At 33.2% G+C, this 13,433-nt stretch overlaps 1 protein-coding gene across 1 annotated transcript; it reads left to right on the forward strand.

Annotated features, from left to right (window-relative positions):
- The first annotated feature begins 11,052 nt into the window (after positions 1-11,052).
- On the forward strand, positions 11,053-12,431 carry LOC149424013 (SOX domain-containing protein dichaete-like). Its single transcript, XM_089631115.1, has one exon. It carries the CDS (start codon positions 11,162-11,164, stop codon positions 11,900-11,902), a length of 741 nt encoding a protein of 246 aa, XP_089487241.1. The 5' UTR covers positions 11,053-11,161; the 3' UTR covers positions 11,903-12,431.
- Positions 12,432-13,433: the final 1,002 nt, after the last annotated feature.

Genomic DNA, 13,433 nt, shown 5'->3' on the forward strand with positions numbered 1-13,433 from the left:
AATTTGATAAATTAAGACACACGGAGAATCTGTCCACATACGGAGAAAACTTACTGATATAAAATATTGATAAAATTTATAAAACATCTAGTCAAATTATTTGTAATCCGGTTGAAAACGGGACTGCAGGCCTTTAAATAATGAATTGACAGGTTTCCTAACAAACTATCAGTAAAACACTAATTTGTTATGTGGATGTCGAAACACGTGTTCATAAAAATTCGAATATTTTCGAATTTCGTCATAGTATAAACGCAGATGCATGAACACGTATTCCAATTTATTCTGAATGTACTAATAGTTTGTTACAAAATGGCCTGTTTCACGTTTTTAACACGATTTTAATAAATCTATCAAACATTTAAACAAAAAAAATACGCATCAAATAGAGAATAATTAATAAATAACTGGTACCATGTTTATCGCTGGTCTTATTTGATTTAGCCTTATCAGTGCCAATTTTGAAAATTAAAAGTTCTTGAACTTGATAAATTTGACGCAATACGCAGGAATACAATTTCAAATCACACACCCATGAACCGACAGCCAAAATCAGTATGTTAGTACAAGTACTTTCTATTCTAAAATAGAACCACATGCAGTCACATTTTCAACTGAATAGAAATACTGTATTTTGTCTCAATTGAAAAAATAAAATCGGAAAAACGGTGCACTTTTTGTTTAAACTCGTATAAATGATATGAAACAAATAGCTATCCATTAAAAAATATCAATTCAAAAATCTTTTTGTCGATGTACATCCATTGAATCTCTCAGTACTGCATTTTGAATGCAACTGTACGTATGAACCAACGAGAATTCTTAATAATATAGAAGTGTGTGATGCCTTATAAACATTTCACATGAATGCATCCCATTGAATGAGATGTCCCAGGGCACCATGATTGTTTCAAATTAATGAAGCTGCCTCACTAGAGGCCAGATCAACCAGACGCTGTGTAAAGACTTCCCTGGAGAAATTATGTGTAGAAATAAATATCATTTTCGTAACGAGAAAACTGCCGACGTACCCACTGAAAAAAACAATTTTACATGAGTACGTATTAATTACTACTCGCCTGGTTTCTTTGTTTATTAGTATAATTTTGCGTTTGCCCGTATGCATAAGAAATCCCCAATGCCACGTGTGCAGTATAGTACTCGATTTCATAATAACGACGAAATCTACTTTCTATAATGTACAACTTAAGTATCACTACTGTTTCTATTGAGATGCAGAGTCGAAAAAGTAATTATGATTACACACGGTAGAAAAAAAAATCGCAAAAAATGCTTGGAAAATACAAAAAAACTGATATGGTTCTGTTATTTAACATCTTATAGATATGAAAAAATCACAGTGCTTTTTTAAATGTCACTTAACTCAGATGATAGATAGATATTTTTGCTCTATAAATAAGTCGTGTTTTATTAAATATTTTCAACAACAGCGGTTTCCGCCTATTCATTATAATCGTTTTTTTTTTCAATATTAGTGCGCTTCCTTTATTATTCTTGGTGACATTATCTTTCTTTCATACTATCTGTAACCTTATTCTTCTTTTTAAACAGGACCGAAGTAGTGCGTAGGATTATAAATGAATGCATAGGGATATATAATTCATCCTTTTCCTATATTTATCTTCCTCTTTCCTTTACCTTCTTTGGATATGGCTTACTCCTATCTGTAACCAACATTACCATTTGAAACTTTTTGGCTGAACCTTGTTTAACCTCGCATCACTCAAAAGCAGTTAAAAATTAATAAATGAATCACTAGTAATAATGTAATATCATTCAACTAAAATAAGTCTTTGACAGGCTTTCGATTGTCTTTCGCAAAAATATATGAATATCGATTATCTCCGACGAAGCTTGATAAATTATTAGTAAAATTGTTTCGGCAATATCTGTAGCAGGGCGTAAAGCTCTCTGGCTCTTTTAATGTGAATACCCCGAAAGACTTCCAACTGCTCCCAACCGTCTAGAGCCAGGGAGTATATGGCATCCCTATTTGGGGTATGTTGTGAAGCTGATGGTAGTGGGGAGGGAAAGGAGATGGGAAGAAGGAAGGTAGTGGAGTATCTGGCTATTCAGATCTGGTTACCAAACATGGCTAAAGTAATTTGAGGCAATGTTATAATTCTGAATGGTGAGAGTATCTTCCACCCTGGAACGTGCCGCAAATATAGTTTATCTATAAATTATTTTTTTAATACAATTTAGAGAGCATTTCGATCACGGAGCTCCTAAAATCTCACGTTTAGGCTCTGGTCTCGAATGTCACCGGTTCAAAACCACGCTTTCAAACCACATAGGTTACAAAAAGCCTAGATGTTAAAATAATAATAAGTTAATTAAGGTTTCGTTTCCAGACCTGAATAGCCTGGAGCTTCCCAACTTTTATCTTCCACTTCTTCTTCAACATTAATAACAAAAAGTAATAAAAAATATAATAATAAAAACCCTTACAAATAGTAAAAAAATATATTTTTTAATCCACATGTAGCCACACCAATATAATCTGAGAATAATATACTATTTAAGCACTCGGAAATTCTCATAATTTGTATTGTATCTATCAAGACAAACCTCATTGATGGTTTTATTTATTGTTTCATTATTCCGAGCCTGTTTGAAAACATATAGACGTTTTATAAACCAGTGTTGTTTAAGCCTTAAATAAATGGGATTATAATGAATGCGGGCATACGCACAATGCCGTAATCCGATAAATAATCTCCCACGGATGATGGTTCTTTGAACTGGGTTAACGACCCATTATGAGTTCGTTTTAAAAGTTTTAAACGGAAAACTTTACCTAAGAGATAAAATTAAATGCTCTATCCTTATGTATATGACTTGTTTTATTCTAAAATACCTTTTGTCCACCTAACCTAGATCTGAAATAATCAATACAGGCTGTTTATACCTTAGTTTCATTACGTCCTATTCTTCTAGACAGTTTTAATGGTTTTTTCGTGTAATTTAACGAAAAACTTGACATTCGTAACTCAATAATTGTTTAAATACCAGCCAGGGCAGTTAGCATTTTTTAAAACATTTATTTAGCTATCTTTTAAATTATTTTCCGCGTCTGAACGTTGTATAGCGTTACAACGCGACGGTTGTCTCGGGTTTTAAAATGGCACATATGTTAAACTTTTGCGGAGAAAATAATATGTTTAAGATATTAAATTTTATCTTCTTGCAAGATTCCCGATTGATAAATATTATTTTTGTTGATATGCATAAAAGGTTTTGTTGTTTTACGTTGGACTAAATGGCGATTTTTTTAACGAGAAGCAGATATTTGAAGTCATGGAAAAGTTTTTAAATTAACGATTAAGTGCCTTCTTAGATACTCGAAATAAGATGAGGGATGCTGATCTTGATTACTAGGATAATTATTTGTACCTCCATTTACGCACGAGTTGTGCATGTATACTAATTTATCTGTGCAAGCCCCGGAGAGACGGATGATCAATCCAAATTTGTTTTAAAATAATTAATTTTATTTAACTTGTTTAATCCGATCATTTTGTTTTCACGACTAATCGGAACATATCTAAGTAATATATTGATGATCGCTGATACGCCTACCTTCACAGGTGAGTTAACAACATATTTGAAAATGTATAAAATTGTAATTTGAAATGTTTAAATGTCGGATACTACCTACCCAGTAACCTAACAACTAGCAGCCCCCCGCACAATATTATTCTTGTAATGAGCTAACCGCCAATAATCCATGCCTGTGGAAGCATCCAATTATTTCCGAATTAACCTTCGCTACGCTTCCAGCAAATCACCTGCAGCTATGGTAGTACGGCATAAAGTATATTACCGTACAGCTAAAGGTGTATATTTAATAACCCCATTTTAATAACGCTTCCCCGATTTAGCTAAAGCTTAACGTAATAGAAACTGTTTTAACTGGAATAAATAACAGCTCCAGAAGTCGGATGTGAAATTATTATCATGGCGGTTTAGGCACGTATATCGGTTGGATGAATAAAAGAATATCATGAAAATATTATACAATATGAAAGAATGAGTTTGAAGGATTCCAGAAAAAAATGGTAAAATCAAGTACAAAAAATTCTTGAGATTTGATGATACATCTTTTTCTCGGAGAGCTCATTATTCTCGTATTGGGAGAATAATTGATAAAGCAAGTGTGTCACGTTGTCTACACATTAAAATAAACTCATCTCAATTTTCACAACTCACAACATTTCTAATAATTAAATACTTTCGTAAGTAGGTACTAACCGAGTTTCATAAGATAATTGATTTTTTGTTAACTTTAGCTGTAGTTAAATATGTAGTTATTTTCTACATTTGTCAAGCGCTCTGGAAGTTTTGTATTTCAAAAACCAAAGGCGTAATTAATCTCTATGGAAATAATATGACGAGTGAGTTGGTTGAAATGGTGAAAAACGTTTAGTACAACTTAAAAGCTGTGTGTTTCTATCTATGTTTTCATTTTTGCTTTCATACTTTTGCATGACAATCAACTGACAATCTACAGTTGATTGCACTGATTTTTAATCGTGTTCTTAATGTTTAAAACTTGATACTCTTGGTTCATACGACCCCAGCATAAAATACTGCATAATAAAATACGAGATTGAAATAACAATTAGCAATTTTGTAATAACCTTAAAATTTTTACCTGTAAATATTTTTAAGTAATAGTAATTTCGTGATTTGTAGCGCCGATTTTGTGAAATTATTCCTCATTCCATAAGTCAAGTAAGTATTCACATGGATAGTGGGATGGGTGGGTGGGTAAAGCCATTAAAACACATTGTTTTTAGGAAAAGTAAGAACATTTTTTTCCAGAATATAGCGGCATCGTCAAACCTGAAAGCGCTGAAGGGTACAAGGTAGGGTAACAGTATTAAAAATGCTGTAAATTTCTAAAGCAAGATCTGTCATAAGCCAAAAGTTCCCAAAACTTATGACGGCAATAAAAATCCCTTTCCAGAAAGACCATAACGACCTCTGCATCGGAGACTTGGAGCATTAGCGGTCTTCGGCACACTTTTGAACTAGCGCATCCAACAAACGGTAATAAACTGTACTTTCAATCTGTACTCAAAGCAATAAACAAATTACTTTCAAAGGAACAGACAAGGAAGACTGTAATAATCCGTTGCCAGGAGACAAAGGCTAAATTAAAAATATAAGGACAAAGCTAAAGGATGGTAGGTAAATTGTAAAACGCTTAGGGAAGTCTAAGAAAAGGCATTTTGTACCTTGTCGGCTGAATGTTTGTAATATTGTCTAGAGTTCCATGGCATTCAAATCACAACGGTACGTACACACTACGTACAATAAATCACTAGCCACATTTTTGCACGCGCGTCGATTGCACGTAATAAGTTAATTGTTAGCAAGTGTGTTAATTATTAATTTCTTAAAGCCTAATTTAATTTATGTTTATTTTACTGTAATATTTTTGACTTGATCACATACACTGTGGCGTATTTATTTTATTTAAATGATTTATTACAGGGACTGATTTATCACGAACAAAGAAAAAATAGTAAGAATGCTTTTAGAATTCGTCTGTAATTGTATACAGAGAGTAAGATTTTTAATTTGGGAAGCGGGTACTGCCGTCCAGAGAACTATTTATTGGATAACCAGCGCCCCAAGTGGTAAACTACGTTTGGTGACTTAGCAGGGGTGCCCGTGTTCAAGGAATGAGGGTTTTCTAGGTCTTGGCGGCGGATGCGTATGCCCATGTGTGTCCTACGGACCGGATTAGAAGTGCCTGGTTTAGGGGGAAACCATTTGACATCTGTAGCAGAACTCTCTTGACCCACCGCCTTGCACTACAGTGGGAGGGATGGATTCATTCTTCCGTCTTTATGAATATACACTGATGCACCGATAGCTGAATCCCAGATTACTACCCACCCCTCATACCTTTATACTCCCCTTTCTTCTCCTTCTTTTCCATGAAAAGACCCTTCACAGAGCACCCCGATAAATGCTGTACAAAAAACACACGTAATTTCGCCTCAATAAATAAAATATAAACTACATAAATTGACCAAATTCTGCTTTTTTTCCTAAACGAGGTGCGCAAAAATTAGCTTAGATAATTATTAATGATACTAATATGTGTGTTTAAATTACCCTTTAGCACTTTTGAATGGCAAAACTCAATGGAATGAAAGGAATAAAATATAGTTCACTGAGAAATCTTTAACATAACAAAATAAGCAATAATAAGTCTCAATAAATAAAACTGGTTTTTTTTCAAAGTGACAAATTCCTAAGGCACACAAACTACGGAAACAGCAAAAGCCCGAGTGGTTAAGTTCTTTGTTAGTTAAAATGTTATAGCCATGTGATGTACAATAATCAATATGTTTTGTATTTAAATTAGTTATCTAAACTTTAAAAAACTCCTGTGTCTCTGTATCATGCAGTATATCATGTTAAGTACACATATATTGTAAAAGCCCAACGGGGCGTCTATAATAAATATATAAAATAAAATATTAAAACATCTTTTAATTAATACTCTTTAATATCGCAAAAAAAAATGTTTCATCGACATTGTTTTTGTTTCAGTTCCGATTAATTTAATTTTTTTACTGAGTCGAAAAGTGATTTATAAAATGAGTATATTTTTCGTAATTAATACTCATAATATGTAACAATTATAAGTGATATTATAGTGTATAGAAGGAATACATATTTTTACATTTATATAATAACATATTGTGTACATTGTCTTATGGTGTCTGTTTTATTATTGCATTAAATTTATAGTATGTAGGTATATATTTTTAATCTGTTTATTTTTTTTATTATTAGGTAGTTATTTTTTCTCAATCTTATTATGTTATTCTTTCGTCATTTATTTTTTCACATATACATACACATTCACAAAATTACATTGAAATCTGTTGGGCGGTTTCAGAGATAACACAATGACACGTGATTTTTTTATATTAAAAAGATAAGAACATAAAACTGAAGGTTTCCCAAACAACAAAAAATATTTCATCTTGTTCTTTAATTAAATATTTATCTTAATGTCCATGTACGTGCAAGGGCGCTTAAAAATAAGCTCTAAGGTTTTTTTAACCGTAAATTTTGTTTATGTCATATAAAAAAAAATTCGAAACAGCTAAATTTGTAGGTAATAGATGTATGAGATAAATTTTTTCGAGTCTTGGGAATACTTTCAGTTTTTCATTAAAAATGAACATTGTTCTTCATTGTTCGCAAATGGTGTGTATGGCTGTGAAAGGCAAAATAAAATATTGATAATAAATTTTATGATTAGTAACTATGGCTCGATTTCAAGGACATTTTCCAGGAAGGCACAATTTCCAGTCCGGTTTTTGAGTAATTCCGTTCCTTGAATTGATTGATAATAATTATTCCGAAGGAAAATTTGTTTGTGTGTTTAAGGATTTTGATAATTAAGACTTAAAATATTTTGATGTCTAAGAAGATAATTTTTTTTTGTAAAATATATAATTTTTTTGTAAAAAGTACTATATATCAGCAAATAAATAATATGAAAAATTAGAGGAGTGATTTTTAGATAAGTTTTCTTTTTTTAATTGGTACAAAATCTTTGAGTCATATCCACATCCGAGTGTTGGCAACTCAATAGTAACATTTCCACTATTTGTCAAAAGTGTCATTTTGACAAATAGTTAGCTCTGAGGCAGTTCTTTAGTGTATAAAAATGACTAGTCCAATGGATAAAATTAAAGGTTTGGTTAAAAAACAAGAGTGACATGTCGAAATGGAGATATCACATTTTCCATCCATAAAGGATAAAGAGAATAAAGGGCTGACAACTTTAGTTTAAAAATAAATATTTAACATACTATTTGGAGATAAATAAATCATTATTTCAACTGCGTTTAATTCATAAAAACGCACGTAAAAAGTTGTAACAACAAAATTTTATATTCACTCCCCAGAAAAATGTAAGTTTTGTAACACTATACCGTATTAAGTACATGCACATTTCTACCAAATTTCTACCGTTCTAACAATTCTATTTATTATTGTATTTAAAAAAAAATCATCTAGCTAACGGAATTACTGCTAATGAGTATTTAGCTGAGAGAGGTAAGTAATTAAGGGCTTAACCGGGATTTTTAAGGGTGGGATTTACTGTTAGGGCGGCTTCGTCTGACGCTTTGGAAACAAAACCCAGGACTCAGAATATCGTCCCTCCCTTTGTCCCCTCTAAATTATAATGGCAACTTATTGTTTAAGAAGGTTAAAATACTTTTAACAAAAAATACTAATAATACGGTATAAGATAATATGTACTCATAGGTACATACTAGTTCTTGTAGATAATTAGAAATGAGTTAATAGTTTGGTAGGCACAATAATTGACATTAGGTACTAATTATTAGGTGACCGGATAAATCATCACAATGATAATACATCACATCTTTAAAAAGTTATATAAAGTCATAGAAAGTGATGAAACAAAAACTTTATTAACTGGGTTAAATATGTTAGGTAAAAAAAAATTTCATCGTTTCTAATGACTTTAAATCACTTTTTAAAAGTGTGTTGAATTGTCACTGTTCTTTTTGAAAATTCTTGCCTCATTCACATTCATACATCGTCTCATACATACTCTTCTATTATTCTGTATTCTGACTCTTGACATGGCCCAACTCGAGTATCTGATTCACTTGATCGTGCCATGTCTTCCTCGGGCGTCCCCGACTTCTGCTATAATTCGCATCTGCATCATATATTCTCCTTACACTCCTATTTTCGCTCATTCGCTCTACATGCCCAAACCATCTAAGCGTCCCTTTCTTAATCTTACTCATTACGCTTAAATCAGCCTTCCACTCTTTGCGGATCTGCACATTCCTCACACGATCAAACATGGTAAAACAAACATATCTTTTATACGTTTGTTAAAATTCATTACTACGCTTGCTTAGTTCGATTTTGAACAACAATATCATAAACAGTAAGTATGTATTTAAAAAAATATTAGTAAGAAATATCGTTTTTTCAACGTACGTTTATATGATTATAAAAGCACGTTGACATTGATATAGAATACCTAATGCAGATACATGAAAGTACCTATTTAATAATTTTTAACAAAATCTAAATAAAGGCAATATCTAGTTGTACCTGCATTGTGTATCCATTCATTCCTGTAAGCTACACCTGGTCCCGAAAAGAACCCTAAAAAAAATAAAGGTAGCGCCAAGTTCGAAGTTTTACCAATAGATGTCGCCACTGTATTCATATATTGATTGGTTTTTAAAACCAACCGTTTGAAGGATAGCAATATTTATTTATATCCATTAATGTACTTGAAGCAAGGAGTGTGTGCCAATACAGGAGTCTGTTGCGGTTCCTCCTGTCTGCTAAACGTCATGATGGTTAGTTACTTAATTCGCAACTTTTGATAAGAATACCAAAATAATAATTACTATGGTAAGAAATTTGCAGAAACAATTAAACAAAACGTAAGTTAGTCTTGGTGCCCATCACATTGCTTCTCCACAAGGGTATGCTGAAATTGTGTAATAATAAAAGGATTTTAAAATAAACAATTACTTTATTTACAGTACTTATACAAAAACAAAATGATTATATAATTTGAGTATTGGGTAGGTAACAGCTCTTGATCGCCTCTGGATCGTTTACTTATATACTATCGTTTATCCGCATACTTGTGCTTGATGGTAGATAAGTAATTAAAAAATAAAAAATCAATAAACTGCCACATTAGGTTAGTGGCTGAGTGGAAAAATTAGTCTTAATTTTAACCACCCGGAGAAAAAAAGAGTTTAGCCAATTTATTAAGAATCTCTTCAAATTATTTGTTATCCAGTTAAAATGGGATTGCAGGCCCATTTCGAATCAATCAATAGGTTTCCTGATAAACTTAGAGAAGGATCTTATCCAATACTGTCAAATTATTCGTAATACGTGAATGTTTTTCATTCATTAGAAAAAATGAGAGAGCCTCAATAATATATAAAAAGTATTCATAGATACGATGTTCTAAAATGCTTTCATTTTTTCGTTCCGTTTTCTCTTTAGACCCTTGAACAGTAAGATTCTGGCACAAATAAAACTATTTAATATTTGTAACTGTAGCAAAATCCTTTTTTAACTCGACCGTTTGCATTTCGTCTGTGAATTTGTTGGTGCATTCCATTTACGATTCCAAAAATCACTTTATTATTTAAGCAAGCTTTACTTTGACTAGATAACTAACTTTAATTGCGTTCATTGAAATTGTATAGAAAATTCCTTATTTGAAATAAAAAGGTTTTGCATAAAATATACATATAATTTATTAAGTAGATAGGTATTTAAGTAGCTACTTCCAAATCTTACGATTTTGCGGAAATTCTTGGTTTTGATTTATTAATAAGATAAAATTAGAAACATCCTTTTTTAATTGCGAGGTTTACTACTGTTCACATAACTTACAATTATGTTAATCTTTAAAGGTACTCGAGAGCAGTAGGTTTTCTCAGTAGAATGTTCGCTTAATATAAATGTTATGTGTATTTTCCAAATACAATTGGTAATGTTTCTAAACTGAAATACAAACATACTACCACAATAATTACGTAAAATAAAATTGTGATATTTTTCGAATTAGATTAAAAAAAGTTGATTAATAGAAATGGTTCACTATATGAGGTATCCATATTCACTGTTATGTGTTATAAAACGATGATAATATTATGTATGTTTGTATGTGATCAATTTTGAATCGGATAAACTTCTGTAATATTATCTAAACACCCCAATAAACGTGACCACTATAATTCCGAGAAGCTCTTCCCTAAAATGTAATCGCCGTGCAAGCTAGACGCCCTTATGCCAGGACGCAGTGGGTAGAGCGAGACGACAACAGCTAAGGCTTCGCTCGGAAGAAGGGTGGGGTGAAAACGCGACACGCGCGTTGATTGGCTGGAGAAAATAAAAGCTCCGCCCCCTCTCAGGCAGTCGAGGTACCGTCGAACGGTGAGGTCATTGCATCAGTCGTCCGCTTGAGCTCGTAGCAATACAACCTCCAGCAACACTAAGCTTAAATAGTAAACGTGAAGTTCATAACTTTGTTTGAAACTCTAACTTTTCGAGACTCTGTTATTTGTTCTATCGAATGTCTGTGATGTCTAACATGTCGGTAATGGGTCACCACGGGTACCCATTCCATCTTCAACAAGGGATGGAGCCGCAGATCAGAACTGGAGGATCCCCGCAGCCCGAAGGACATATCAAGAGGCCGATGAACGCCTTCATGGTATGGTCCCGACTCCAACGCAGGCAGATCGCGAAGGACAACCCGAAAATGCACAACTCGGAGATTTCCAAAAGGCTCGGTGCCGAGTGGAAGCTTCTCTCCGAGATGCAGAAGCGGCCTTTCATCGACGAGGCCAAACGCCTCCGCGCCATGCACATGAAGGAGCACCCAGACTACAAGTACCGCCCGAGGAGGAAGCCCAAGCCAGCGCTCGGAGGTGGAATGGGCCCCGGTATGGGAGCGCCCCCCGGCCCGGGAGGATTCCCCGGATTCCTGCCGCCTTACTTCGCCAGCCCGACAGGAATGCCGAGCCTCGAAAGCCTCAACTATTCCCCGATGCCGCATTACTTTGGATCCGCATTCGACCACGTTCATCTTTCAAAACTGGTGCAGCAGCAAGAACCCCAGCCGCCTCACAGCCCTGGCGCTTCGGCCGCGGCCGTCGTCAGCTCGTTCTACTCCTCCCTCTACCCTCCCAACAAACCTTTCCACCCTCAACTGTTCCAAATGCCTGGGATGTCCCCGCCCTCCGCATCCCCGCCTCAGAACCACGGCGGGCCAATGGACCAGCTGCGCAGACCGGTCCCAGTCATCTATTGAAGAATCTAGCCCGTCGTTAAGTGAAGAATCTTGTACATTTTAGTTAGTTCATTTATCTGTGCACATTACACGTTTATTTAAACTCCTCGTTAAAGTGCTGAAGACGGTTGATGTTAATACTTTTGATCTCACGTTGATGTGGAAAGCTGCGAAAAAGTGATGCTCGTGATTGTTGTAAGTTACTCCGTTGTGTTATACCAATGACGTTGTTTTTGTAATCTCTACCTACCGACTGCACCAAAAATTATAATGAATGAATTGATATATCCTGTGATCATAATGAATCTGAAAATGTTTTGCGTGTGAGACAGTTGGGTTTTAAATATTTTTATTTTGTGACCAACAGTATATTGTTGTCCGCAGTTCATTCAATAATATTAAATAATTTCTTGTAATTTAAGTCAATATAAACAATTAATCTTTCAATACAATTACATAAAACAATTCGTGCACTTTGTGTGTAAATCAAGTCATTATATAACTACCTACTTACATTCATATACTATTGTAACTTAAGTGTATCGATACCATTGTCATTTATAAAATATTATTAAAGTATATTGTTAGATTATTTATTTAAAATTCAGCTGGTTTGTTATAAGGTAATACTTATGACTGAATTATCATAATGTAATGTGATTCAGACATAACTGTTGCCTTATTTATACCTAAACTGAATGTCTGTAAATATTAGATTTAATGTCGAAAGCGATCCTTATTAGTGATTTGTGTATAATTAATTCATTTACTGACTGTTTTTGTTGAAATAAACAATTGATTAATGTAAACATATTTACCTCTTTTCGTTACTAAGACTATCCCGTACACATACCTACCATCCTCAAAAATCATTTAAAATAATATTTTTCCAAAACGATTTGTGCAAATTTTATGATGCCAAATGGAAGAAAGGTTTGTATGAAGGTGATTTATTTACAGTCAGAAAAATAAGAAGAAGCATTTGATTAGAATGAATAATCAAATAGATACCTAAAATATAAAATGGTCTGTTTCTGTTTATTACGATTTAAATTTAATAAGTATGATTACAAATATGATTTTTTGTCGTATCTCAAAGCCTTCATTTCATCTACATAAAATATTGACAGTATTAATATTTCCAAATAGTGGTAGGTAGCTATTATATTGACACCAGACACTATTTATTATTTATTGGCAAATGTGTGCACTCAAATACAAATAAATCTAATGATCGGACCAAATGTACCTACACAACTTTATGGTCAAATAGATTGTGCCCGATATAGTATTATTAACAGTTGATTTTTTTTGTTATATACCAAAGACCATTTGCTCATACTTATTTAATACAGAAACGTATAGTATGAATTATGTCCGTTTATACATACATGATTTAATTAATTAATGCACTTGACAATTTGGTCCGTATTATTATTTATTTTTCGTAAAATAAACATACACAACTGTAAACATACATCTTTGTGTTATACTGGATGAAGTTATTAGCAACAATATTGAAGGTATGACTGCATCAACTTTCAATTTTACG

The sequence above is a fragment of the Hesperophylax consimilis genome, chromosome 4 (genome assembly GCF_061612785.1).
Source record: "Hesperophylax consimilis isolate HC1 chromosome 4, BYU_Hcon_1.0, whole genome shotgun sequence".
In the NCBI taxonomy this organism is placed as follows: domain Eukaryota; kingdom Metazoa; phylum Arthropoda; class Insecta; order Trichoptera; family Limnephilidae; genus Hesperophylax; species Hesperophylax consimilis.

What these genes read in the sequence shown, in the direction of transcription:
- LOC149424013 (XM_089631115.1), top strand. Translation starts at nt 11,162, where the DNA reads ATGTCTGTGATGTCTAACATGTCGGTAATGGGTCACCACGGGTACCCA.